Source organism: Poecilia mexicana, unplaced genomic scaffold, assembly GCF_051168715.1.
Source record: "Poecilia mexicana isolate PSO_F unplaced genomic scaffold, ASM5116871v1 scaffold_8, whole genome shotgun sequence".
Classification (NCBI taxonomy): domain Eukaryota; kingdom Metazoa; phylum Chordata; class Actinopteri; order Cyprinodontiformes; family Poeciliidae; genus Poecilia; species Poecilia mexicana.
The window spans coordinates 14,329,044-14,356,790 of record NW_028263377.1 but is presented as its reverse complement, the minus strand read 5'-3'; the positions used below and the strand labels follow the sequence as shown (position 1 = coordinate 14,356,790).

Below are 27,747 nucleotides of genomic sequence, written 5' to 3'. Positions count from 1 at the left end.
CTAAGAAGGGCAGGCCAGAAGCCCCGGGGGTATCTTTAAGAAACACGGATCACTGAAGGTGATCCTATGATGCTTGACTGGAGGATCATGGGATTATGGTTGCAAGGATACAAAGTGTAGCAGTCAATAAATCAAACACCTTTGTGGATTGCACTGTGATGGTTTTATATCAGTAAAAACATTCATTAAAAAAAAAAGAAATACGAAGATTTTAATAAGTGTTTAGGTCAGCGTTATGCCATATCAGCTCCAGAGGGAGTCAGACCAATTAATTTGGCGAATATATGAGCCAGAAAAAGACTAAGAATGGCAGGGCCTAAAGTCATTTAACATCATAATGTTGCATTTTCATCTCATTACCCACTCACTTCCTGTTGACTTACAAGGGTTTATTTAGTTCAGCATTCATAGAATTTAAATGCTCTTGTTTGGAATGACTTATATCCCATTTCCATATACGGGCATGCATATAGCTGTGCTCAAAGAACGCATTCAATACAGTTCCAGAATAGTGCGGCCAAGTCATAAATGTCCAATCAGATTAGAAATCTTGATGCTCATATTATGACGTTTTTGGCTGCACACATGGCACAACTTTAGCGTATTTGACCTTCTGTCCGCAACAAAGGCTGCGAGCAAAATCTATGAGGTCGAGTTTGAAATCTAAGCAGACATCTCTGAGCACGGCGGCAGTGCTGTGGGCTAGGTCACTATCTGTAACCACCAGAACTCCCTGGCAACCCTTCAGGTAAATGGCACAAGCCCTCGTAACCATCGGAAATAGCTTTTCTCTCTGTGTGTGCGTGCATGCGTGTGTGTGAGAGAGAGTGTGTTCATGCTCGCCTGGGGTGGAGTCCCGTCAGAGCGTCAAAGAGGATGTGCCAATACAAGCGTCTCATCTGGCCAGATGGCTGCAAATCTCTGTCTGAATGTGTCAGGGATCAGGCTGTAGCTTACAGGGCTGCAAATCCCTGCTGCTCTCTAACTACCCTCTATGCATACTGTTCAACAGTGCAGTGGAAAAAATAAAACCAAAAAAAATGACTGCATTACGACTAAAAGGCCGAGGATCAGGAGAAATACTTTTATATGAAAAGGTATCAAAATAAAAGCTCTTTCATTCAACATGTGTTAAGTTATTAAAAAGAATGTTTCTTTACCCTGAGGAGGACTTGGACCGTACAGCAAAGGGAACTAAAGCACTGTAGCACTACAAGACACGATGAATATGATATATATCAACAATATCTCTTCAGTGAATATTTATTTGATCAACAAAGCAGAATGTTCTGTGCTGCTAAAAGAATTAGTCCAATGACAAATATTTTTAAGCCTTCAGAAAGCCTCAAAAACTTTTATTCAACACTGTTTGTTACCTTGAAAGCAAAGGAGTGACAAGAAAAAAAAATAAAATAAAATTCTGGTTAATAGGAAAAAAAATAAACAACTGAGCGGCAGTATAAAACCTGCGTACACTACTTTATAATAAAATATATGCTATCAAACCTTGAGTGGAATGACAAATTGCAAATGTGAACTGAAATGAGAGAGGAGAGAGGCACTGTGATTCAGATTTATATAGATCACTGGTGCAATAAAATGTAAAGATCCAGTCTTTTCTGCTACATATACAGACAAATAACACTTTATGGGCAACTGCACATTGTTTACTTTGCTGCATTTGTTGCAGCTTTATTGTTCCTTCTCTTTGCACGTTACTCTGAAAACACATTTATAGTTAGTCAACTTTTGACTTCATTGCATTTTACTGGAATTTTAAGGACTAGAGCAACATAAAGTGCCAGACAAGTGTGAAATGGAGGGAAACTGATAGATGGTTGTCGAGGCTTTTCACTATTTCAGGTCTTAAAGATGGGATTTACGCTACAGTTCATGTTGAAAACACCTGACACTAGGGTGGAGGGTTCAGTATACAACATACAACTTTGTGCTACAATGAAAACAGATGTTTGAACTCATTTAGGTTGCATTTTTGTGTCAAAATATCCTACATAAGTCCATTAATCCAGTTAAGAACCTGTAGCAGGTCCCGATCCAATCTATCAGACCCTTAACTAAAAAGTAGCAAAGACATTCAGCAGCAAAACGTGCTTCTGCAAAGTAATGATTGGTTGTTGGGTTGTGGGAAGGAGGTAGAGACAAAAGCAGGCCACACTTAATCAGATGTTTGTATAATTATATAAACTGATCTTAGGTTAAAAAAAATAAATAAAAAATAACCAAATTAACAAACATATTTGTGCATTTTTAAAAGATCATACTTTTGCAATACCTTTACAAACTGGCTTAAAACTTGGGTTAGCTAATTTTTTAAAACACAGCACAGGAGGTTCCTAAATGCCTCTTTGTTGGCACTTTTTAACCAGCCCAGAAATAATTCAGTTTGCTCATGCCTTAAAAGTGCATAACGCTTAAAACCTGCAGTCACTGTGCAGGACTGAGTCACATTTTGTAAATATGTATGCGAAAGCAGGAAATCTCGTTAGCGTTGCTGTGCCATATTCAATTCCACAAAGCCCAATTTCGCTGGATGCGTCCTTATGTTTCCACATCGAAATAAGTCCATTGAGCTTGTTACCAAAAATGTATTTACTAGTGACTTGCTTTTAGATGTGCTCTCAAACGGGAGCCTTCTTGAATGAATGGAATAAAGGCTGATGACTAAACTGCACGCATTTTGTCCATTCAGAATATTCTGAAGAGACTTTGATTGAGGTTTAGTGATGCAATAGTTGCTTATATTTAAATCTTAACTGGATATTTGGGGTATTAGAAATTGCAAAGTTATGTAGTTTCCCTGTCTGCAGCTGTTTTGACTCACTTATGAAGGACTATCTCAGTTATTTAACATTCATAGCACTGAAGACAGAGAGAAGGGGACTCATTTCCGCAGAGCTACTATAAGGCATAAGTTAAAAAGTGTAGGATTTGATGATGCTGCAGAGAATGACATGATTAGTGCAGATTCATATACTGGAATAATGTATGTAGTGAATATATGTTGAGTGTATTCACTGAAAGGGATTATATGCTCAAAGAAAGGCAAGTCTTAATGTTTGCAGCTACTTCCTTTGTCTTTCTTTCCCACACCATCGCCCACAACAAATACGCGTCGTTTTTATCCCCGACAATCGGAAGTGTTCCAGCAACGCGGAGCCGTACTTTGTTATATTTACATATCCACATTCACACAGTGGATTAACTGTTTTCAATAGTCTGAGCCAATCCTTTAGAGTGCGAGATTCACAGCAGGCTTAGCACACAATCTGAACTCTGAATTATGCAGAGCGCACAAAATGTCAAGGGTATTCTTGGGTCAACAGTGATTTGATGTCAGAAAGCACAAGCATGAGAATATTTATAACAATAAGCCGTGAAATGTGACACTGAGGTCAGGCCGTGTGAAGATTGTCTTATCTTGGGTTTTACACATAGTCAAAATCTGCATTAAGTCTGTTTCGGAAGGCATCGGCTGAACTGTGTGGAGTTCCAGTCATAAGTTTACACAGAATCAACATTAGCATATTTTAAGATCGGGTGAGTGAATGCTGGTTTTTATGGACACTATAATAAATCGCACAGTTTAGCCAGAAAGTATTGGTCCTCTAAGTGATTAAGGCTTTTTTTCTTACAGAGCTGAAGCAACTGGGATAAGACTGTTGTTTCTTGCTATACGTTTCATTTCTTTCTCTACCAGACATATAATCACTAAATCAAACTGTGATTTCTTATTTGGAGAATCAGACTTGCCATAAATAATAAATGTTAGGCGGCTACACACGATGATGGCTTTGCATCCGTAGTAGAATAATAATTCTGTAATGATTTAAAATATCTGTTATTAGGTCTGTTTATGAGAAATATAAAGGTCAACTCTGTTCCAGAGCTGAGATAAAAGGGGAGAGCAGGCAGGATTCTTATCAGATGCCACAGGAGTTGAAGGATGGGTTGTTTCAGGATGAGAAAAAAGGTTTTCAAACCCAAGGCGTCATCACCTCCCAGGGCAAGGACCACAGGAGGGACAACAAGACAGAGTACTTACACTGCTTTGCACTCAAACAGTTGTCTCCATCATTCACAACTCAAGAATTCATAACGGGGAGCCGGGAGATGAGAAAAAGAAGAGGAATAAAGTTTCAAAGTACCCAAATCTCCGCCATAAACCTAATTATGTGGGAAAAAAGCACAGGATGGCTCCACCCTGACACATCTGGGACCTTGCAGGGCAAACAAGAGATCAGCATTCTTTGTGAAGGCCAACTTTACCTCGATAATGGAAAACAAACTTAAAATCTCTCCGCCTGCAAGGATCTGCGGTGATTTAAAGAGCTCTCCCTCTTTCATGTGTGTGAAAAGGTTTTGTTTATAGCTGCAATCCAAACTGAGCATTAGCACCGGTCTTCATGTCACAGAGGCTGAGTAAGAAGCCGTGGTATTTAGCTCAACTTGTAAGCTGCAGCCGTTGGGGGAAAAAAAGAAGAAAAATCCCAGCTTGAGCGTGTCAGTAAGGTTGAGAATGTGCAGGGTTAGCAGCAGACTTTTCTCTATTCTCCAGAAAGGGCAGATAGTAACGATACTACTGCTGTCTTTCTTCTGCCAAGTTAAACTACCTTCTGCAATTTGCAGAGTTCTCTCTAGGAAGCTCAGCAAGGAAGTCCAACCTTCAAAGCAGTTTGAAGAATAGATCGTGTATAAATTAATTGTGCTAATATTAGAAACATTCCATATTATCCTGTTACAACACATGCATTATGGAGTACAAGAACACTCCTCTCAGCCGGTTCGTGGAGTGTGTGTGGCTTGCGCCCAGAAGACTTAATCGGATTGTGAAAACATTTTGGACCTCCCTTATCTTTGCCCATCGGTGTGGTGAGCATCTCAAGATGTCTCAATAAAAGCAATTCTGTTATATCAACACAAAATGCACAGACAGAGACACATGCAATTTTTTTTCTTGAGCAATGTTCTTTCTCTTAATCTTTAGTTAATAAAAGAGTTTGCACCTTAGGTCTGCTATAAGAAATTAAGCATTTAGGCAGAACAATGTGCAGCAGTGAAAACACCTTGCCAGCTTTCAAACATCTTGACCCGCTCTTCTTTGCAGAATAGTTTCAATGCATCAAAAGTGGGTGACCAATCCAGAACCGTTTAGAGGAGGATCTCCCAGTCATGTTCTGCTGCATGACCCAAGAAGAGCAAAATGTATTGTTTCAATTATGGGGTTTTATGATGCGGGAGTCACACAACTATACAAGATCTGTTTTGGTCATTATGTTTACCTTTACGTTTAACCTGCTGTTTTGCAATGTTTACTAAAAGTTTGCTAGCCATAAGTAGGACAATTTTCAATTTAAGTTTACACATAAGAAAATAGAGCATTGCTTTTCATTCAAAATGAATTGTTTTGTCATGTTAATTCATTGTTCACATAGACATACTGTGCAAATACACACCCTTTTGTTCTTTACATCCATAGAATAAAACACTCATGACACTAGAGATTTATTTAAAAAATGGCATCACTGGAAGCTGTTAGGATGAGGACATGGAAATATAGTTTTAAGCAGTACTACCAGATTAGTAGGACTTTATATACGACACTAGTTCAATGGTTTCAGGGGTGAATTATTATTTCTATTGAAATGCAAACTTTGCAGAATTTTACATTTTCCATGCCAGTGGGGATAGGCTGTGTGTTATTTAACTCTACATTAAGTGCTTAAAATATTAACAGCATTGAACTTTCTGTTTTCCCAAGACTGTCAGTCATTCTGACAGAGAGAACGTCCAGCACGTCTCTGTGCCTGGCGGTGATTTAGCAAGTGAATGATTTATTTTTAGTTTAAATCTGAAAGCTGTTTCTTTTCGTCTTAACAGGGAGAAGCCAAACTCATTTGTGGAGTTTAAATATCATTCACGTTGCATCCCTTACTCCATGTTGAAGTGTTTTTCTTAAAAGAACTTCTTAGATGTGACCCAAGACAGGATATAAATACCAAATTTTGTGGTAGTTTTACACTTCGTACATTTGGCTAAAGAAACAAGAATTATCCCTCAAGATCCTTTAAGTATATACTTGACAGTCTTGCATCCGCAGTGCCAACCCATCGGCCTGCACCCATTTCCTTTTCTGCCTTAGTTTCCATTCATCCTCCTTCTGATTTCCTTTTTAAACTCACCAAAGTGACCATGAGGCACAAACATGATTGCATTCACAAGCAAAAAATAAACAGGCCCACAAAAGCAACTCCATCATTGATGAAGACGTTATTCTAGGAGTGTTCATGGTCTCCCAATATGTTTCAATGAAGGTGTTGAAACAATTGGCCAACTGCTCAAAAATGAAGCATTTGGCCATTTTTAAAAACATTTATTTGAGTTACAAAATCCTGTGGTTTTTATTGCTAAAATGTTCACACTCTGGCAGGAAGCAGCTCACAGAGTGAAAAGCTTAGGTTTACCAGGCTGTCAGATATTTTTAGGACGGCTTTTTTGGTCTCCAAAATGGATTGAACGAAGCAACGTGAAACTCAACTAAATAAAACTCAAAGCTTTGATACTTTTGGCCAGAAAGCAATCGAAAGACCCCTCTGTAAAAGCTATTTTCTGTGCCAGGCCCCCAAATTGAGCTTTGTTTCCTCCATAAATGAACTTTTCTATTTAGATCTGTCAACAAGATTGTTGTGCTCTGTGGTTCGAGGCCGGATGCCATTCCTAAATAGAAACCATCTATCAGAGGCTAAGTGGTGGCTGAGAGATGTCATTGTGGTCATGAGTGGGTGACGGTGGCAAAGGGCAAAGTGGTGAAAGGTCTGGAAAAACAGTTTCCAGGGTTGCATTTTACGCTTGTGTAAGAGCTAAGTGGGATGGGACGCGTCCAGTGCATTGGTGGATAAATCGGGTTAATGACTATGTGCAACAACTGAGGAGGAAACTTCCCACCAAAACCACAATTAATTTCTTACAAATCTCAAGATGTTCGGCCGTGACGCGAAGATTCTTGCACAACATAATTGATCTCAATAGAAGAAGGTTAATTAAACGTTGGATCAAATTTCAAAAGGGCAGTACTACAGGAACTCTGACAAGGAATCCATTGCATTTGAAAAAAAGCTATTGGAGCCAAATATGTGTATTTTTGGTTTTTGGTCACTAGATGGGGATGTCGGCTCCAATACATAAATCAAGAGGTGACAGATAGCTGTCAGGTGTTGAACCCGGAAGGGCATACAAGTTTTTGACCGCTGTGGCGGAGTCATTATTAACACTGTTACCGTGTACTATGGAATAAATGGATCTTGTTCACAAATGTTTATCTGTCTGGACCAGTGTGGAGTTTGGATTACAAGAAGATCGGGGATTGAAATTACACGCGATCAACAGGTACAATGTTAGCCGCTCAGCGCGTCATAACAAAGAGGCAATGGGTCAACGCTTAAACTAGTGCAGGGTTGAACTGGCTAGTATAAAAGCCTTATAATCCTTATTGCTTGTCAGGACCAAGAGGTTGGTTGCTCCCCTGAGCTTTGGGTGAGAGAGCATTGTAAAGCTTTGAGGAATTCAATTGTTTCATCCTTGTGTGGATGGCATGAAAAGAACATAACTACATCCCTGTTGCACTACAGTTAAATACAGTATACTCTGGCATTCAGAAGTTTCACCAGGTCATAAACACACACGCACACACACACACATTTATACACTCACACAGAGATCAGTCGGCAACTTGGGGTTAAATGCCTTGCTAAGAGGCACATCGACGTGTGAAAGGAGGAAGGACTACGCCAAACCCTGATCATGTCTGGATGATGGACTGAAAAGGGCTGAACAAAGAATCTCTCTAACTAAGGCTGGATTGAGCTTTTGGGCTTGATGTGGTTCAGAAGCTGCTATTTGACAACATCCTCACCCTGTTAGCTACGCATTCCCCACATAGCAGCATGACATTTTTACATATCCATAATTTCAGCTCTTTTTTTTTTTTTTAGCTCTCCTCTCCGTCTATTAGAGGGTAGACGGAGAGAAGAATGACCTTTATATCCGTGGCAAAATTGAGGGCCTCTGAACCAGGACAGAGAATCCTCTGTTTGCATCACTTCTACGTAGAGCTACCAAAAGAAGGGCAGGAAGAGGAGGGGCAACTCAGGGAAACCCCTGGATCAGGTTCCTGCTTCCCCATCCTGGTGATACCAGACCTGGAGAACACAGACCCTCCCACATCCTGCCCCGACAATGGGCAAAGCCGAAGCAAACCCCGCTCCTCTCCTCTGGTTTAATTGGTAAACAATGAACGCATTTTCCTCCTCTTCTGCTGGCCTTTGTCAGAGGGGACAGGGGAGTCGCACACATCCTAATTACCACCTTGCACGGGACAGGCTTAGACAGGCACAGGCCTGGCTCACAATGGATGTATTAACCTTTGCATAGCTATTATAAAGAGCCAGAGTTACAGAGCTACAATGCTTTCTCTCATTCTCTCTGCTGAAGAACTGCTTCATTCATGCAGCTCAGACAGACATTCAGCAGGGCTGCGACAGATCTACCTGGGAAAGGTTGTTCACTAATGACGCTGCACTCAGTTTTTACGGCCTGTGCTGTGCGTGCGGTCCTTTTGTTGAGGCTTGGTGACAAGGAAGAATGAAGCAGGTGTATGCAGTATGCAGCTCCGATGACCAAGATAATAGTCCAATTTTTGTCCCTGTTTAAGTGATCACGCACGTTTTCCTTTCAGAAAGACTCAACGGCAATAATTCAGGCCCCCATAATAAGAAGTCCTATTTTCTTAGGCTTACTGCAAAAAAAAATTGCAAGTTTCCTAATCATAGATAAGGAATAATCAAAACATTTTAGAGGATGGATATCAATCTTCTAAATTCTAATTTAAAATACCTACCTAGGGAAATCTTCCATAATTTCAGCAGCTACGCTTGCTCAAATTAGATATTTTCATCCAAGGCAAAACTTGGCCTGCTTTTTCCTGGTATTTTAGATAAATACTCATTTAAGCTGTATATAGCAAGTTTTCTCCATTCCATTCAAATGTGGAACTTGGAGTGGGAAGTTTAGGAATACCCATTTAGGATTTAAAACCATAATCATATGATATGGAAGAAAGCAACAGACCCACACAAAGCAATAGCACATGCAGTTTAGCTGCCAAAAAAACACACAGAAATGCAAAAATGAGTATGGTACAGAATGAGTAGAGTCAGAGTTTGACAAGGTGAAGCACATACGAAAAGTTCCAATCAAAACATAAAGCTAATTGCTAATAATCGCTGGTTTCATATTTCACAGCAACCAGTTAAAATGCTTTAAATCTTAGAGATCTTCCTATTAAGGAAGCAATGATATCGAAAACTCACAATATAAGTTGACACATGATACCGAGTTAATGAAAATGATCCAGTACAAGATTTTAATATCGCTTATAAAGAAACGCCAAAGATTCAACAAGCTGGTGTCTTCTTCCAGTACGTTTACCATTTCCCAGTTGCTAATGGTAGCGACCACTGTGATTGTGATGTAGTTCAACGCACCCCTACATCCAAACATTAGTTGCTATAGCGATGTTTACATATTGATCGTGTCTTGTCTGTTACTCTGTCGCCATTTACAGTTCCTACTGGAAACCCAAAATGCTGTCAAACAATCATTTAAAGGTAGTTGGGGCGTCTTCTAATATGACATTATCAGGCAATGCCATGCTAACTGATAGCACTTGTAAGCTAGCAGTCACCTCAGCAAGAAATATTGTATTTTTTTTAATATTGTGAGATATTGTTACTCCCCTTGTTACTTCCTACTGGCATGTTAAATATTCACATTTAGCTGCACTTAGTAGATATTTAGTAAGATTGTGTACAAGCACAAATGCATTATGGAAAAGTAAAAGTAAAAGTATACAACATAGGGCTCTGTAAGTTCTGGGGTTTCACATATATAAACATAAAAAAAACAATACATTTTTTCCAGATTCTAAAGACATTGGAATCTGATCAAAATCGGATATTTTACCATTTATTAAATGAAGACTATGCCAAAATGGAAATTCTCTGTGTTAAAAACAAAGCGTGACTACGATGCAGCAGCTTGCAGAGCAACATTTAGTAGCAATTAGTGTTAATTGTCGACCAAAACTATGACAAATACGCCCAGATTGATGAGCTGCAGTAGTTCCTTTTTCAGAAATCACACTGTTGTATCAACAGCTGCACGCATCAGACCTGCAGACGGTAAACTTTTTAAATTAAATTGAATCATTTTCAAATCTGTTAGGACATTAAAGAAATGATATGGTCTCCAACACAAAAAGTTACAATTATAAGATCATTTTTTTAGAGATTCATATACGTTCGGCTTAGTAATGAGAATTTGTGGATAAATTGCATGTCTATAATTAGACTCCTGATGATGGCAATAATGACAGCAATGTAATCATGATGGTCACATTGTTGTATCACGAGCAATCATTCCGAGCACCCGTGGTATCTTCGGCTGCCATTTAATTACTTTACGCTAAGGCTATTCCCAGCTCTGTCATAGTATACTGTGAGTGCATAAACACTTTGTTAAATCAAGAGCGAAAACAGCGAGGATCTAAAAATACAGAGCTGAGAGGCAGAGAGTGACAAGCCGGGATTAGCGCCGCCTCGGTGAATCAAACAAAAGCACCCGAAAGGAAGTATGGATGGGAGGTGGAGACAGGAAAGAGCATGGACAGCAAAGGTTGAGAAGAAGGTGGAGATGGCGATAAAAAAAACAAACAAAAAAAAACACAACTCATCCTCGGGAATCGACCAGGTAAAACATTAATGAGACAAGTCTGTGAGAAGGATAAGAGGAGAGTCTAAAATAAGACAGCCCTCAGCGAGTCTGTGTCTGAGTACAACTGTCAAAAACCAAAAGTTATTTGAGATTTAAGATGACAAACAGGTACATTCAGCGCCAGAAACTCTTCTGTCAACCGGAACCAGGAATAGAAGCCAAGAAGACAAAGAAAATAGGAACGGGATGATGACACAAACAGCACTCATAATCATTACTCATGTGACTGATACAAAATGACAAATTTTTGCAGATTCAGAAGTTCTGCAACTCCCCAAACACACATGCGCACAGACACGCACACACACACACACACACACACACGGTGGCCCGTAATAAGATAACGCGCAGAACGAAGCAAGATGACTGACACTTCAATTAAAGCATCTTATGCTGAAGTTCTGCCACGCAAATTACCAACTCAAAATGCGTGTGTGTGTGTGTGTGTGTGTGTTTGTTTGTGTGTGATGATGAACATGCAGATATGACAGACCACTCGATGCGGCTGTTTTTATGACTGTTAACTGAGCACTAATTAACTGGCTCATCTCACAAGAGCCCACAAGAGGTCAGGGCGCCCACACACTTGGACTGCACTAAGCAAACACACATTCACGCAGCTAAACACACACGAGCAACGCCACGCGCAGCCGCAAGTGTGAGAATTTCATTAAAAGACTTTGTCTACACGGTTGAGATGGGAAACATGTACAGTGAAGAGCAAGGGGAGGTAAAAAGGAAAAAACACTGGAAACCAACTTCGTGGCAGAAGGCTGTGTTGAGAATGCCGACTTCTGCAACGGTATCAGCCTCAGGCGGCGCTACACTAAAGTCTTTGATGGAACAAATAGAATTGAGTGGGGAGAAGAAGGGATGAAAGACGAGAGCAGAGAGAGAGGGTGGGGGAGAAGGAGGTGCTGCGAGATGAGCAAGCCTCATCCACATTAGAGCGGCTTAAAACCCAAATTAATCTTAAAGACCTAAGGAGGGAGTCAGCAGCGCTCTGAGCCTGGAGAAGAGCTGCTGGGGCTGGCAGCCTGAATCCAAGCACAAAGCTGCAGGAGAAACAGATGTTGAGGATGCCTCAGACTAGAATACAATATCTGTGTGCCCGAGTATGTGAGTGAGAAAGACCATTAGAAGTACAAGATAGAGGAGAGAAGAATGGATGTATTGTTTGATAGCAGATGCTAAACCAGCTTCCCGAGGTTTTGTTCGCTTGTGGAGTAGTTCCAAGCGAATAAGGAATCCTGGAAAGAATTGAAATTAAGGAGCCAACTACTGTCCTTAATGTCATCTATGTTTGAAAGTTTATGCATTATACATCTACTGTTATGGCTTTTTTTAAAAGACAGGTCCGTGGTTTCATGGAGGCTGGGGAGGAGAACAAGATTGGAAGCAGATAACAGGAAGGCTTTACACAGTAAAGCAAAGTTGCTCTCTTTTGTCCTTTTGAGCTTCTGTGACATAAAACATGCTGGATTTCAAAAGGTTTGACAGCTTACGGATCATCGTGAAGGCCACAAGCCAAAATGCATTTCTGGAGTCTTTATTTAGCAGATCTTTGAGCTTCTCTATGCGTCTTGGGAGTTGTGCCAAAAACGTTTAGGATTTCTGGGCTTATGGAAAACTCAAAATTGATGGAAGGATCAACATTTAGAGCAAGGCTCTCAAGGGCTAAGGTTCTGCGGTGTTTATATGTTTAAATGGTCCTACATACATGTTTAAAATGGTTGAACTGCCTCCTCAGCATGCATCAAGTGTTGAAGTTTTAGGCCCTTGTGCTATGAAACATAGAAATTACTAACAATGGTCCCGATGGTGCTAACTGCCATAATTGTGAAAAATTATCTCCTTAATAGTATATTTTCTTGTCTGAGATATGAATAAAGTGTTACAGCTGTAATACTTTGTTGTTTTTCTTAATTATTCCAATAGATTTTTGATGAGAAAAACAGTTGAAATCAGTTAAAATCATTGGCTCACAAATTTGCAAAAATTGCTTTGATGCTGAGAGCACTTTGAACATGAACTTACATTTGACTTTAGAGGGTGAAAGCTATCAAATAAGACGCATGTTCTGGTTCACAGCTGCTCAGTTTGCGCTGCCTTAGGGTGGCTTTTCCTGCTCGATTCTCAGAGTGCATACCTAATGGGGCAATGACGTGTCAAAAAACCCCAGAAACAAATATGTTTACGATGTAAAAGCAAAACAGTTTGAATTGCTACTCTGATGAAAACCATAATCTCTACCGGTGTTTCTGCATGGTCCTCGGGGCCCACAGTCCTTCGTGTTTTAAATGCGTCTCTGCTCCAGCATGCCTACTTCAAATGATTGAAGAACCTCAGCATGCCGTCAAGGGCTGCAGATGCCTGTTAATCAAGGATTTATTTAAGGCAGGTTTATGGCAGAAGGAAAACACCTAGAACACACATTGTGTGCCCCGAGGACCAGGGTTGTGAAACAATGATCTATTTTAATTACTTCTTGTTTTCTATGTGTTTAAACCACAGAGCCATTGGATGACAGAATCTGATCGAAATGACAGATAAGGCAATAAATGGGCAATGTGCCACTGTAACATTTTGCTCAAAACATTGTGCGACCTTACCCAGCTCTACCTCACCGGGCATCAGAATCAGCCTCGGTTTAATCATCTAAATAAACAGTTCACCTACCTCGTAATGTTTACTACCTAAAGATATGAGTTTTAATATTTCAAAAGCAATTTATTCTCCGGAATCACGTGAAGCACTTTGAACTGCCCTTGTTGCTGAAATGTGCCGTGCAAATAGACTTGACTTGTCTTAAATGCCAAACTGTAAACAAGTAAAATAGCAGCGCAATCAAACTGTCCACCGGATTCATTAAGAAATGTTTTACGGCACTGCAAGGCTCCGTCTAACTGCGAGTCAGACTGGCTTTTAACGACACAAATTGAAGAAATTTTGAGCATTATCCTTCATTAGCCTTATTATTTACAAATCAACACATGATCCTTTTTTTTTTTTTTTAAATAAAGTGTGAAGTTATTTACAAACAGAAATATGAACGTGAATGTTTCCCCCATCTAAAGCAGTGAAACTAACATGCTACAGGCGCACACACAAACACCCTTCACTTGAAATTTATTGCCTCCTTCATCTCTTCCCACTCATGAATGAGCCACACCTGCTCTCTGCAGATTGCCATTGATTGGAACAGCCAGGTCAGAGAAATTGCCTGGCATCCTGAGGTGCTGCTCTGTCCCCCTGGCAGCCAAGGCAGCAAAAGCAGAGGCTGCAGACAAGCCGAAGACTCTTTCCCTGACGAGCACATTTTAGATTGAGAGGCTGATTGAGCTGCAAGAAATCCAAGAGCAGAGCTGTACGCAAGTAGCAAATCAGGAGAGAGACGGATGTGACAGTTCGCTACAGCTTTTTGCACAACAAGCTGGGTGAAAACCGTCTTGAATTAGGTTGCTAATATAGAACGATTTTTAAGATCGTCAAGGGTTTTTGACTTGTCGCAGGAAAAATAATCACGACCAAAGCGTGTGTGCGGTTTGGAGCGAGCGAGCTGGTATTCCTTTGTGGTCATATCCACAGTGTGGGTTTGCAGTCGTCACCTCGTGCCCAGAGCGAGCGCTCTGAGTGAGCGGCTACAGCTGCACCTTGGCTCGCGGTTTGTGCATTTCCCGGCACCAGTTGTGGGTGACGGAGGGTGCACAAACTCCGTAACCTTCACAGAGAATGTCTCTTTGCAACTTGTATGTGTGTATTTCTACATGTGTGCGCGCACGGCAGCTGCACCAACAGCTGTCTATAGTAATGTGACTCGTCTGTGATCGTGCATACATTTAACGATGAGTTCAGACAGCAGCTCCTAAAACCGTGTCTAACTTATGATAGCCGGCGGCGCTGCGATGGCCCTTGAGAAGAATTTGAGAGATGGGAGCAGCAGAGGAAAAAACAACTCGAAATGTAAGATTTTAGGAGCCTTTTTCACTTCACATGCATCAAAGATGCAGGTGCATCGCAGTTCATTATAAAGTTACTTGGATGTACAGAAAAGCTTTAAGGCCCGGCAATCATGGGGAAGGTAGTCATCCCGCGGAAGGTCATTCAGTCCCTCCATAGGGATAGAAAGCTACAAAAGGTCAGCGTTAAAGAAGCCGGCTATTTAAGCAAATTAATGGTAAGTTGTGTCTTTTTTCAACTGCAACACAATTTTTCATAGTTAATTGGTCCAGGCTTGCTTGTCATTTGAGCCACTGTATAAGACCTTCATATCTGTGTAACCAACGTTTTTACATCGTGGCAATATTTATTGTCCTCCCAGTGGATAAAAAAAATCTCAAGCTTTTCCTACAAAGCATTCAAATTCATAATAAAGTCACTAACCTTTCATTGTTTCAGACAAAGAAGGGTTCGTTTCTCCTGATTTAATAACTTAATACTCCACGAATATCTTTGAGAAAGATGCCATAACTGCACCAAGGGGGCAGCCTCGTACAACAATGGGCTACAATAAACGTGCCTGCTCACAAATTGTCTGAAGACGGTAAAGAAAATTGCCTCTTTGTTGCAGCTATTAGATTTCAGAGAAGACACAAATACAAAGAGCTCAAGCATGTCAAAACTGATTCGGTTTCTGTAGATGATGTATTTAGATTTCCTGTGGTACTAAGGGTTTGCCGTGTGTGTCCTATGTACCTGTGCTGTATGTCAGACGTCCGTACATACAATAAAATTAATGCTACACACATTAATTTTACAGCTGATGGCAGAAAGGCAGCGTCGTCACAGAAATCCCTTTCAAGGAATCCTGGGATACACAAGCTGTTTTGAACAACAGAAATATTCAAAAAACACAAAGGAGGAGTGAAAACAAGCCCATACTTTACATACCAGAGGCCTACACACCTCCTCCCTCAACCTCTCCACCTGCCATCTGACAAATCCATTTAGAGTGAACATGAACATTACGGTCCTGCATGCACACTAAAACCAGGATTTTGGCAGAGACAGATAGGCAAAAGAAACATGAGCCAGACAGACACAAAGATCTGGCATAGGGAGGGGCTCTGCTTGGTCTGTGACCTGGCTCCAGCTGGAAGACCCAGTTCCCTGACAGGTTGGCAGTGCTACAGCCCTCTGGGGTTTAACTACTTCTCGAATGTCTTCCTAAATCTGTTTCTTCTCTGTTCAGATGCCACTTCTTCCTCAGTCTTTGACAGCCTCTGATTATCTCGAGATACAGCCATCTTATATTCTCTGCTTTGGTTAAGACACCTAATCTATTGTGTTTGGTCTTGTAGTAAAGCATCCAGCACAAATGTGATGTTTTTTTGAGCACTGAGAAGAAGAAAATAAAGTGAAATATTGTCTGAGAAGCAGTGCTGGAGATCTAACAAACTAGCATTTCCCTTAGGGATTGAAAAGTTCACTGTGGACACAGAATTAAAGTAGGTTAAAATGTAACTTTTCTGCATCTATCAGTCCAGATCACACCATTGTAGTTTAACAAACATGAGCTGCTGTCTGCTTATTAGAATTATGCAGAGGAAGATGCATTTATGAATTTACTTAAAGCGATCAAAAGACACCAGGAGAGCTTTCATATTGACAAAGAATCTATATAAAATGCAAAAAAATCTCATTTTCTTGATAGATAAACTTTATGCTCACAAACACCACACGCTGTCATCTCCATGTTCTGGTAGTTAACTGTGCCCATTATGTCATCGTCATGGCATGAACTGTGTTCGGATCTCACCCATCAGAACCAATTGAACCATCACCTTGTAGCAAAAATGGTTTCACACGGAGAGACTGATTTTGGTGGGTGAGGATGTACTTTGTAATCTAAACGATTGTTCTTCGAAAGTGGGCTCAAAGTTTCAGTGAAAAAGTTAGCTAGCCAGATAAAACAAAGCTTCAAATACTTTCTGAGGGCTCCACAGGGAAGACATCTTGTGGAGTTGGCTGGCAAGCTGTCAACTTGTGTAGACTCCAGGCTTATGGCTTTGTAGAGATTTGCATCCACCTCAAAGGAGGCCCGAAACATCAAACCCTCTCTGAAGCAACACTTGATGCCGTACAGCAGGATGGGTCAACACAAACACTGCGATACAAGGATGCTCTGAACCACTCTTATCAGAATGCCCTACAATTCCTAAAATAAATGAAGGTTGGATCAGTATGACAGAAACAACAAAAGCTCAGTGTATTCTTTAACAACAACGGAAGAAAAGTTTTTTATTTTTTTCTCCTCAAGGATTTGTTTTTCAGAAAGGTCTTTATTGCAGTAATTTCGCTCCGAGGAGTTTTGTATAATATCTGTACACACTGCAGACAGATGACTGTGACAGTCAAAGCAAGAAGCCTGAATAAAATATGACAGGCCAAACAAAGAGCTGCAGGAATCTGTAGCTCGTGGTTCAGAAACTGACATGTAATTACTGTCAAAACGGTTTCCAGCAGAATCTGAGAAAGACAGCTTCGGTCATGTCTAAAGTAAGAAACCAGAGCTTTTCATTTCCAATTTAAATGCATGATTTTTCGTTCAATCAGTCCCTGTGGTAATTTGAGCTTTACGATAGCATTTATTGTACTCATTCAGTTAACCTCTACATTACAAGTCTGTTTGAAGTTGACTTTTTCTTGTAACGGATCATATTTCAGTGTTGTGAATGCATCTTCATCGTGCACCAAAGAGATTCAACTGCTTGACAAAAGTGAACAGATGCGTCTATGATAAAACTTTTCATGACCATTAGTAATGCTGCTTAATACCAACCTCTGCACTGAGAACCACCCCAGGAATTCAACAAACCCTGCGGTTTTCTTTTGTTTTCTTGCCCACCACCAAAGTTACACTCCTCTTCAACTCATACATGTTATCGTCCGATTGCCTGTGAATCACCCACACAGACATGCACAAACCTAGGGTGATCTTTGTTCTTGTCAGATGTGACTACGCTGATGGTGCCTGCCGGGTGTTGTTGTTGACAAAAAGATTCGCATTCACGGATGTTACAGTACAGCATCGACTGTTGCGCTGTTAGTTGTCACAGTCTGAGCCCTATTCGGGGGCGCCACTGTTTCACCAAATTTCTGAGGAGTTCTGCGTGTTCGGGAACCACGGCTCAGAATAAACGCAAAACATTTCCAACCAGAACTTCTCTGCATTCGTGCACTTGTTCTCAAAATAGTATTAAACTGACAAACTGTGTCTGACTCCTTCAGGCCACTTTGATGTAATGTCACTTTGGCTGTTTTTTTTTTTTAAGCCAGGCTCAATGTTGAATGGGGCCCCAAGCAGAATTTGATTTGGGATCCCGATTTCAGACAACCAGCCACCACAGAGCCACCCTGTTTAAGTGTGTGAACATTGTGCATTTAAGACAACATGCAAAAGTACCTGATAGGCAAAGTGTAGCAATAGGTGGAGGAGGAAACATTACTCTACATTACTCTATGCTCACTCTGACAACTACTTTGGCATGGATTTAAAGATTTTAAAGTAAAAAACTTGAGTGGGTTTGAAATTTTAAATGTTTTAAACTCTTGGTGTACCCTGATACAGTTACTGGGCAAACACCAATTAGCAATAGGCATCCTTTAAACCTGGATTTTACATATTACTGTTAATTTATTTAAGACTTTTGTAGACTGTGTGATTTCCTAAACAACTTAGCAGATTTAAAATGTTTTCCTGGTCACTGAAGCCCTCAATCCAACCAACAACAAAACAACTCCTGGGACTTTTTTGAGAATCTTAATGGGGACACCTGCCTTTTGGACTGGGGGCTCAAAGCAGTAACTTAGTTTGCTTATGCCTGGGGCCAGCTCTGGCTGGTTCAATGATGTTTTTCTTCTTTTCTTAAATTGATAAAGCACATCAAAGCCAATCCCAAGATCAAGTTGTCAAGCTAGGTTATTTTGAACCTTTCAGAGCTTCACTCATAACTCTTGGAGCAGGGAGATGCATACACAAGCACGCACATACACACGTATCCTCGTGGATGTCTTCATTGCTTTACCTCCTTCCTTTTCCCTCGTACTCCCCATATCTAATGTTCTCCACAGGGGCTCTCATGCAGAAAACCTTTTTGCATTTCATAGCAATCAAACTGGGCTTGTGAGCAATTACTTCTGATCGCCGCACAGTTGGCCTGGACTCTGTTTATCCGTGCCGACATGGGAATTCATGGGGAATAACTCAAGACAGCAGAGAGTTAAAAGGTATTTCTTTTTCAAGAGCAATGTGCCTCTGCCGGCATATCGGGCCTCCCCAAAGACGACTATGGGATGGCTCAATGCTCGTTTTAATTAACACATAAGCCTGTTGATGTTAATTAAAAAGGAGACAGGCGATTCCCCAATCAGAATAAAAACTCACAAAGAGGAGAGAGATGTCTATATGAACAGAGACAGTGTCGGCACTCAGTACTTAATACCTTGTTCAACTCACCTGCGATTGCAGGATTCATCCCTCGAGTGTTTCCACATTTTGTCATGTTGCAGTTACAAATTTCAATGTGTTTTAATGGGATTCTACGTGATAGACCGTGATTTTAGTTTCATCTAACCTCAGCTGTGCTGTGACATCAACATGGCTGGCTGCAACTGCATACCACATTTTTCAGATTTTTTACTCTTAAAATTTATGAGAAAATGAAAAAAAAAAGAGGTTGTGAGGGGTATGAAAACCTTTGCAAGGCCAATGTTTATAAAAATCCAGGTGACCATAGCGTACCTATTAAAATCATTTTAGCCGTTCCGGTTCTACTTACTTCATGGGCTTGAACAGCGCTTGTCCATAGTTCTGGAAAGTCATGATCAACTTCAGCTGGGTGCCTCCGGATTTCATGGCTGGGAGGAAAACAAGTGAGACGTTAGGCTATAAAGTCACACCGTCGAAAGCGTAAACAAAGGCAAGCACACACTCCAACGAGGGACGCCATCACGTCTGCACAGCTGATTCTGCGTTTGCTAATCGTGAAGCTTTTGCGTGAATTCACAACAGATCTGCGTGTCTGTTAAACAATTTAGCAGACAGTGTGTAACGAAAGAGAAACAATTAGGGTTTCTGAAGCTGTGTGCGACGTAAAACAAACGTGACAACTTGCAAATGGAGAGTGATCTGAATTAATCAGAGAAGTTTCCTCCTCCTTTTAGGATCAATAGCTTGACATTTCTCTGCAAACCTCCATTGATTGCTCACATCGCCCGTGACGTCTTGTGCACATTAGCCACTTCCTTTGTCACTCAGACACGCTGACCTCCTGTACGCTGGAAGCTTATGTCTCTGACTATCAGTCATATCCGCGTCGTCTCCCACGGGGTGATGGATTCTGACGGCGAGCTTCCTGCCTCCCTCTGACTCAAACAAAAGGACCGCCAGGCCGAGCTAGTCCGAAAAGCCTTGTGTTCCTGTCACAATGGACCCGCGTTTTGAGGGGATTTGCTCATTTATTACAGCATATTAACTTGAGCACATTACAAAACACCGTGCCGCTGCCCAGCCCCAATATCAGGGTAAGCTCCCTGTAGTGCGCCAGATTGTTGGACGAGCGTACAGTTGTGTTCTGTGTTTACTGACTCTCTTAGTGCTGTCGTCTCGAGAGCGCTAACATTTTGTTTCTCTATTTTCTCCTGGCTTCTCCTTTTTTTTTTTGTTTGCATATGTCATCCTTGTATTCACATCCTCTCTGTTATACTCTGTCTGTCTCAATCCATCCTACTCAGCGCTGGCAAGCTTTTTTTTTCCTTTTGCTGTGACTCATTTTCAAAAGCTTCTGGATTTTATTTTATTTTTTTTAATATATATACACTGTTTGACCCAGCAGTGCATAACCTCAGGTGTTCCACCGTTTTACTTCTGAAGAAAACATTCTGGGATTAAAGCCATATAACACATGCATAATTCTGCACATTGAATTAAGATGCACCCTGATGACCAAAATCTGCTGTTTTCTAGCTTGATCAGCCCTGACTGGTGACTGCCTGGTCTAAATAAAAATAAAAAATAAAAAATCAGATCACCAAGTGCAAATTTAACTCACCAGCAGGTCACACTTATGGTGCTCTTTGAAGTAGACACAGTCCAGAGGAGCTCATCTCAATTTGAGCTATTTTTAGAATCGGTGAAGCGTTGAGAATTAAGACAGACCAAGAAGCAACAGAATAGATTTTCATGTTGTTCAAAGTCCTGATTTAAGCATGAATATCATATCTATGTTTATGGCCAAAGCTTAGACTTAAAGTAGTAGCATAAATAGTTTTTATCCGTATTTGTATGTAGCATGCACATGTATGCATGATATTGACAGCTCTTGAGTTCAGGCCCCTTTTGTTGCTTTTATCTTAGTTGGCAATCTCAGTTAAAATAATGTTTGGACTTGAAGTAAACATCTAGAAAATGATTCAATCCATAACAAAAGCGTTCACTTTGGTGGCAAATACATACATATATATGTAATATGGACATTGAAGGACCAGTAAAACTTTGTTCAGAGGCATTTTCATCTAAAAGACCCAGATGAAGGTATTTAAAACAAAGTTGTTTCTTATATTTTATATTATCTGATGAGATATGTCTGTCATTCATTCAGGTTGCGAAAGAGCTCAGAAGAGCAAGACTTTGAGCAGCTGACAGGAAGAGGAAATGTAGTACAACAAAGATTTTTTGGTTTTTTTTTGTTTAGCTCTTGACCTCTGTATGCGTCATTGCTGTTTTTGGAAATGTTGACAGAATTTGGGAAATCTGAAATTGAAATACTGAAACTGCTGTTGTTGCATTAGCCACTCTCACCATGTTAACTTCAAATATCAGCTGCTGAAGCGGCTGTTAAATATCAACATATTAATAATTTAGTCTTTGTTTGAAAAAAAAAAAGAATATAGTAAAAACCCTGTTTTACAGGTACAGCTCTGTGTGAGAGCACTTCTCTGCCTAATATAAATAATTCACGACCGCTTATGACAGGAGGGCAATGAAATATTTCTACTGGTGTTCTTATATTGTCCTGTATTATAGCTCTTAGAGAGAAATTAGAATTGCCTTGGTATCAGCAGGTCAAAGCTTTACAGAAAATTGAGATTGGAAATCAGCTGCAAAAGTCTGATGCATCTCTACATGTAATAAATTTACTCAATCAAGGTTGGGTGGATAGTCTCCTGATGTAATCATGAAATGCTGGATCCTGTAGCGTTGGAGAAATTGAAAGCTATGACCTCAGTCTTATAAGCCAAGCTTCCAAATGTTGCCATAATTTGAATATTAAATGAAACCCCCCCCCCACCTCCATGCAAAAAGCCCGAGCATAGCTTAAGTGATTGTTTCTTTTTGGATGTTATCTCCCCTGACATGAATTTACAATAACATTTACCAGCACAGTTTTGTTCTACAGGCCTCCCATTACCCCCCCAACACCCCCCCAGCAGCATTCAAAACTGCACCCCACTCTCCACGCCGTGATGATAAATCCATCGCGCCTTCACCTGTGCCTCTTTGTGCTTCCATGAGTGTGATTTATGAGTTAAGCCGAATCCCGAACAAAAGGCCACAAACGCTTCCCAGCAAAGGCAGACACAAAGGAGAGGAAAGAAACAAGCACGGTTTGGAAGAAAATGCTGACGAGGGAGGCTTTCTAATGCCATGTAGCTCATATGTGTTTTTGTAATTTCAGCCAAGCAGATATGAGTATAAAGGCTGTTTGCAACAATGTGGGTCACTGCTGAACGTGCTTCTGAAGACTGAAGATTACGCGGGGTTTTATTGCAGACAAAAGAGATGGAGGGACGACGACCAGGCGGATAGCTTAAAAAGGCTTGGGCATAAATGAAAATAATACAACTGCTAGATATTAATCCAAAAGAGTGATGGATTATAGTCGAAAAAGAACAAAAAAAAAAAAAAGAAAACAGCTGCAGCTCATTTCAGTATGAATTTGGCTCAAATTTGTAGATGGAAAAATATAAAATATACTTAATGCCTGGTATAAATATTTATAACTTCCATGCAGTCTTTATATAACTATTTTAATTGCAAATACAACAAAAAATAAAAATTACGTACGGGTTTTGACTTTTTGTTTGTAGGTTAATCAAGGGCAAGGACTCATCACTATAAAGGTATTAAATTAGACAATTACTTCCAAAAATCTTTGCAGTAATCTCATCAAAGATCAATTTTGCTGGGTTGTGAATAAATAAAAACAAGACTTACACTGCCCTTTCAAAATAATGGAATATATTAGGTTTGGAGTTGGAGAGAGAGGAAGAATAGTTAATGGGCAAATAATGACAAAATTGTAACAAAAGACCGAGGAAAGTCATTGCCATTCTGTTATGATTATATTATGCAAAGATTGTAAGAACCACAGGTGGAGCAAAAAAAAACTATAATTAGCATTTTTAATCCAGAAGGACACTGAAAACCAAGATAACCAGCTTGAAATAACCTGGTGGAGTTTCTCAGGGTTAAACCTTCTCCCAATATGTTCCTCTCTCATATTATGTCAGATTTTCACCACATCGCTTTAATTTGATCTGTTATCCACGTCTTACTGTATGAACTACATACAGTAAGATCTCTAAACACAGAGATCCAGCACTTTGCATGTCAAAACACATTGCATGTAACTTAACTGTTTTGACCATTTTAGACTAATAAATGCAAAAGTTAAAACATATGTACCTCAATTATTTCTACAGCAGTCAGGCTTTAAGTATGGATGGATGGATGGATGGATGGATGGATGGATGGATGGATGGATGGATGGATGGATGGATGGATGGATGGATGGATGGATGGATGGATAGCTAAAACTGAATGCACATCAAACTTAAAAAGATGGTGGCAGCATTATGATGTGGGAGTGGTTGTCTTCAGAGGGAAACTGGTTATAGAATCAGGGGAGAATCAGCAAGAAAATGAAATTTTCCCACACCCCCCCCCCCCCCCATTAATCCAGAGATGGAAAATTAAACAAATTCCACAAGTCTACAGCAAATATGTCGAAGTATATAGAAAAAGAAATCCATGTACATTCATCACCTCAGCCTGACTTGGCTGTGCCTCACCATTCCCTACGACATGGCTCTGTCTGAGTGACTCACCAACGCTGGTGATCCGCTGAGTGACCAGGTCCTTCAGCAGGGCGTCCAGCACGGGGCTGTGCCTGGGGTACAGCTCGTATCGGTTGATCCCGATGTGGAAACGCAGCCAGTTGGGGTAGGATTCTGCTGTCGCCTCAGCAGTTGGAGAAAACTCGTCTTCGTCCTCGTTCCCCTCCTCGTTATGCCTGGGGGACAATAAATCAAGAATGAGAGGGGAGGGCAGTGTTTGACAGGAGTTTGTTTCACATAGGTTTAGTGATGTAAGGAAATATGTAGAGGAACATTATAAGACTATGCAGAAACTGAAAGTTTGTCATGATAGATAGATAGATAGATAGATAGATAGATAGATAGATAGATAGATAGATAGATAGATAGATAGATAGATAGATAGATAGATAGATAGATAGATAGATACTTTAAAAACACTAACATTAGTTAAGTATTTTCTCTATTACCATCATCTTCTTAACATTAACAGTTAGACATACAAAGAACTGATCACTGTTTTCTTGACTATTCAACTTACCATCCCTGGTTTCCTGTGGCTCTCGGATAAAACCTGATATCATTGTTGACGTTAAACAAAGTATCATCATCCGTGAGTGGAGGAAGGTCAACCTTGTATAAGGGATGCTCAAACAAAGCCGACAACCGTGAGAGAGCCTGGGCAGAGGCGGTGCGACCCACGCTCGCGTCACCGATCAGCGGCTTGCGCTCCTTCGCCGACGGTCCCGTCCGCCCGCGGGAGTCCCGGGCTCTGTCCACGCCCGCCGCGCTCTTTTCCAGCGAGTGGGACGTGAGGTTTGAGCTGGGCTCGTTGCTGAAATCCTGCAAGATCCTCAGCGTGTGCTTGTTAGGCCAGCCCGCCTCGGCGGCCGACCTGGCGCGCTGCTTCCCCCAGCCTTGAGAGTCCCTAGCCGGGTGCTGCGCGCACTGGCAGCCGCCCTCCTCGCCGTCCGCTCCGGCAGCTCTTTTCTCCAGCTTTGGCAGCAAGTCTATCATGATGTGCAGAGTGCACGCAACTAAAAACACCATGAGGATCAACACTCTGAATTTACGAAACAATATCATGGTTATTTATGGGCTTTTTTTTTTGTCTCCCTACAAACAGAGCAGGCTTTTATGGTCCAACAGTAGTATGCTATGAGAAGGCAGCAATATAACTATCTTCCATTACCATTTTACTCACAATAAGCGCTAGGAATCCCATCGTATTTAAGAGTCATGTTTAATTTGTAGTGGTCCAAAATCTTCATGTCCTGACAGGTGGACTTGCATGTAAAGCGCTCTTCCTGTGTTGCCTTCTTGAGCTGGATGTTGGTGTCAGGAGGACGGCGGTGGGAATAAATGTTTCAGAAGATGTAACAAAGGGGAGCAGGGTCCCGTTAAACGCATCGATGCTCTTCCTTTAACCTGCTTCCCAGCGCGGAGTGAGACATCAAACCAGCCATAACTGCTTTCTGTTCAAATGTAAAGTCACAACAGAGGTAGATTTCACTTAATCCGCTTTCCAGTGATAGCTGCAATTAATTTCTAAGACCAGAAATTGAAGAGGAAGAAGTAGAAGAACAACATTCCGTAAAAAGAGGATGTTATCGGTGCCTGGATGCTCGGATGCTGCCCCACTTCTTCTTCTCTTTTTTTTTTTTTCCTACTGCGAGCGTCGCTGAAGTGAAATCAGATGCTGCCTGGCAGGTGTTGCGATCCAGGTCGTGATTTTGTCCTCTCAGCACCACCTTGCCTCTCCCTCCAAGTGTTCGTCCAGGGTGGGTCTGTTAAATCTTAGACATCTGAGCCCAGCCTCGGTGGCGTCATGAGGAAGAGATTGGCTGCGTCCCCGCACATACAAGCAGCGCCACTGTGACATGAAAGGCGAGCTTTAGGGATGAAACGCTCGGGGAGCCGACAAGCTGCAACTCTCTGGTGTGCAGCCAGAGGGCGTTGGCGCAACCTGAAACTTCCGGAGGTCCAATTTTATTTTATTTTATTTTATTTTATTTTATTTTATTTATTTATCTATTTTTTCAACCCCCTACAGGTTAAGTCTAATGGTTCTAAAAGTGAGATTTCTGGACACTGAATATTTAATTACTTTAGTATAATAACGATTATGTTACAACTCTTAAAGTTGTAGTGCTTTGAGATAAATTAATCTTTTATTGGAGTGAACATTTGAGAAATATTAACATTAAAATAAGACAGTATTTTGCAAAATAATGACCACATTTACAGGTTTTTCTTTGCACAGGTCTCCCTTGGTAGTACCCAGTGAAAGCGTGGTAAACTCTCACTAATCTAGTCCCTTAAAGCTCTTTCTTACGCATCACGTTTCTTCTAAAAAAAAAAAAAAGAAAGAGAAAAAAAGAGGTCTTTAAGTCTTTACTGGACTTAATAATAGGAATTAAAAATAAACAGATTCAAAGCAAATAGAAAGTGACGGTCAACAGACTGTGTTACTCTCAAGGTATCAAACTTCTATAATTGAGCAAGTGCTCTGTCTTTCATTAACTAATTAGTCCATAACCAATCAAAAGGCACCACGTAGTTTGTGATGCCAATTACAGATTCTTATCTTTTCCAAATAGCAGAGTAAAAAATTAAGCTCATAACGTAATCACAAAATAGTATTTTGTATGAAGTTTAAAAAAATGTATATGGCTCCTACACGTTCAGGTCGGGATCCCACTCGGGGCCACAGATATATAGGGTCTTGAGATATTCTTGAAAATATAACCCAAATGCCAAAAAAGCAATAATAAGAAAGCACAGGCGTTTTGTAAATAGTGTAAATCATACAAAACCCAACTTAAACAAATAAAATCAACATATTGGCAAATATTTTGGCTGTCGATTGAACAATACCATGAAGAATCAAAGACAAAAGCTTCCTGCTCTTTTTTATTTTTGACTCAGAAACTGGAAAGTTTGAGAACCACCACTGCCACAGATCATCCTTAATACTGAATTCTCTCTTATGTTTTCTCCTCTTCGGTTCTCCTTACAAGTTTCGAAAGCTTATGGTTTGGGGACTGAAACAACCAGTATGATGGCACAAGCTTTATGTTGTGGCTGATGAACAATTTCTCCTTGCTCATTTGACCATAACATAAGGAGACCAAATAACAGCAGCTGATACGGCACGATTAGGGCAGCCCAGGAGAGTGAGCATGCAAACTGGAGCATGTGAGGCTGCTGTGTGCGAGCGTGGGCACAGGTTAACCCAGAAGCTGATTTACTGTCTGCTTTCCTCTGCAGGAGAAATTTAAGGGAGTTAATCCCACAAGTAGAACCATTGAAGAGCTTTTTTTTTGGCTGCAGAGGAGCTTCTAGCAGCAAAAACAACAAAACCATTGACTGACCAAGTAAGATGTCAGTTGAAAGCTTAAAAGGAGAGGAGTGTGTTTTAAAGGCTGGTCATGATGGTGATGGAGGATCTATCTTTTCCTTTTGTTTTCTTGGAATTACAATTAAATTTCAAACAGTCAAGCCAAAAATGACAACAAATTGTTTTCCATCTAACTGTTTTTTTCTCGTTCTTTCTTAGTCTTTCTTTCTTTGTCATAAAGCATAAGTGTGTGATGATTTAATTTTAGCATTTTAAATAACATAACCAAAAGTGTACCATTACATAGCAATCAAGAAATGACATAGGAGGATCTTTATACTCAAAGTAACGCATACAAAACACGCTGGTGACAGAATTAGTGCTAGCCTATGATGGATGTCTATCAAAATGTAATCAAGGCCAATAAAGTGCCTGAACAAGTCTTTATGTTGTAATATTTC

The 27,747-nt window shown here is 40.6% G+C and overlaps 1 protein-coding gene across 1 annotated transcript in view; it reads right to left on the bottom strand.

Moving 5' to 3' along the window:
- fam20ca (FAM20C golgi associated secretory pathway kinase a) overlaps positions 1 to 26,489 on the bottom strand; it is a 42,023-nt gene extending 15,534 nt beyond the window's left edge. Inside the window, exons 1-3 of the mRNA XM_014980652.2 lie at positions 24,488 to 26,489; positions 23,959 to 24,143; positions 19,629 to 19,707 (exon numbers count right to left, since the gene is read on the bottom strand). Coding sequence (XP_014836138.2) covers positions 19,629 to 19,707; positions 23,959 to 24,143; positions 24,488 to 25,032 — 809 coding nt within the window. The 5' untranslated portion in view covers positions 25,033 to 26,489. The remainder of the gene's footprint in view (positions 1 to 19,628; positions 19,708 to 23,958; positions 24,144 to 24,487) is intronic.
- Between the last annotated feature and the right edge of the window lie 1,258 nt (positions 26,490 to 27,747).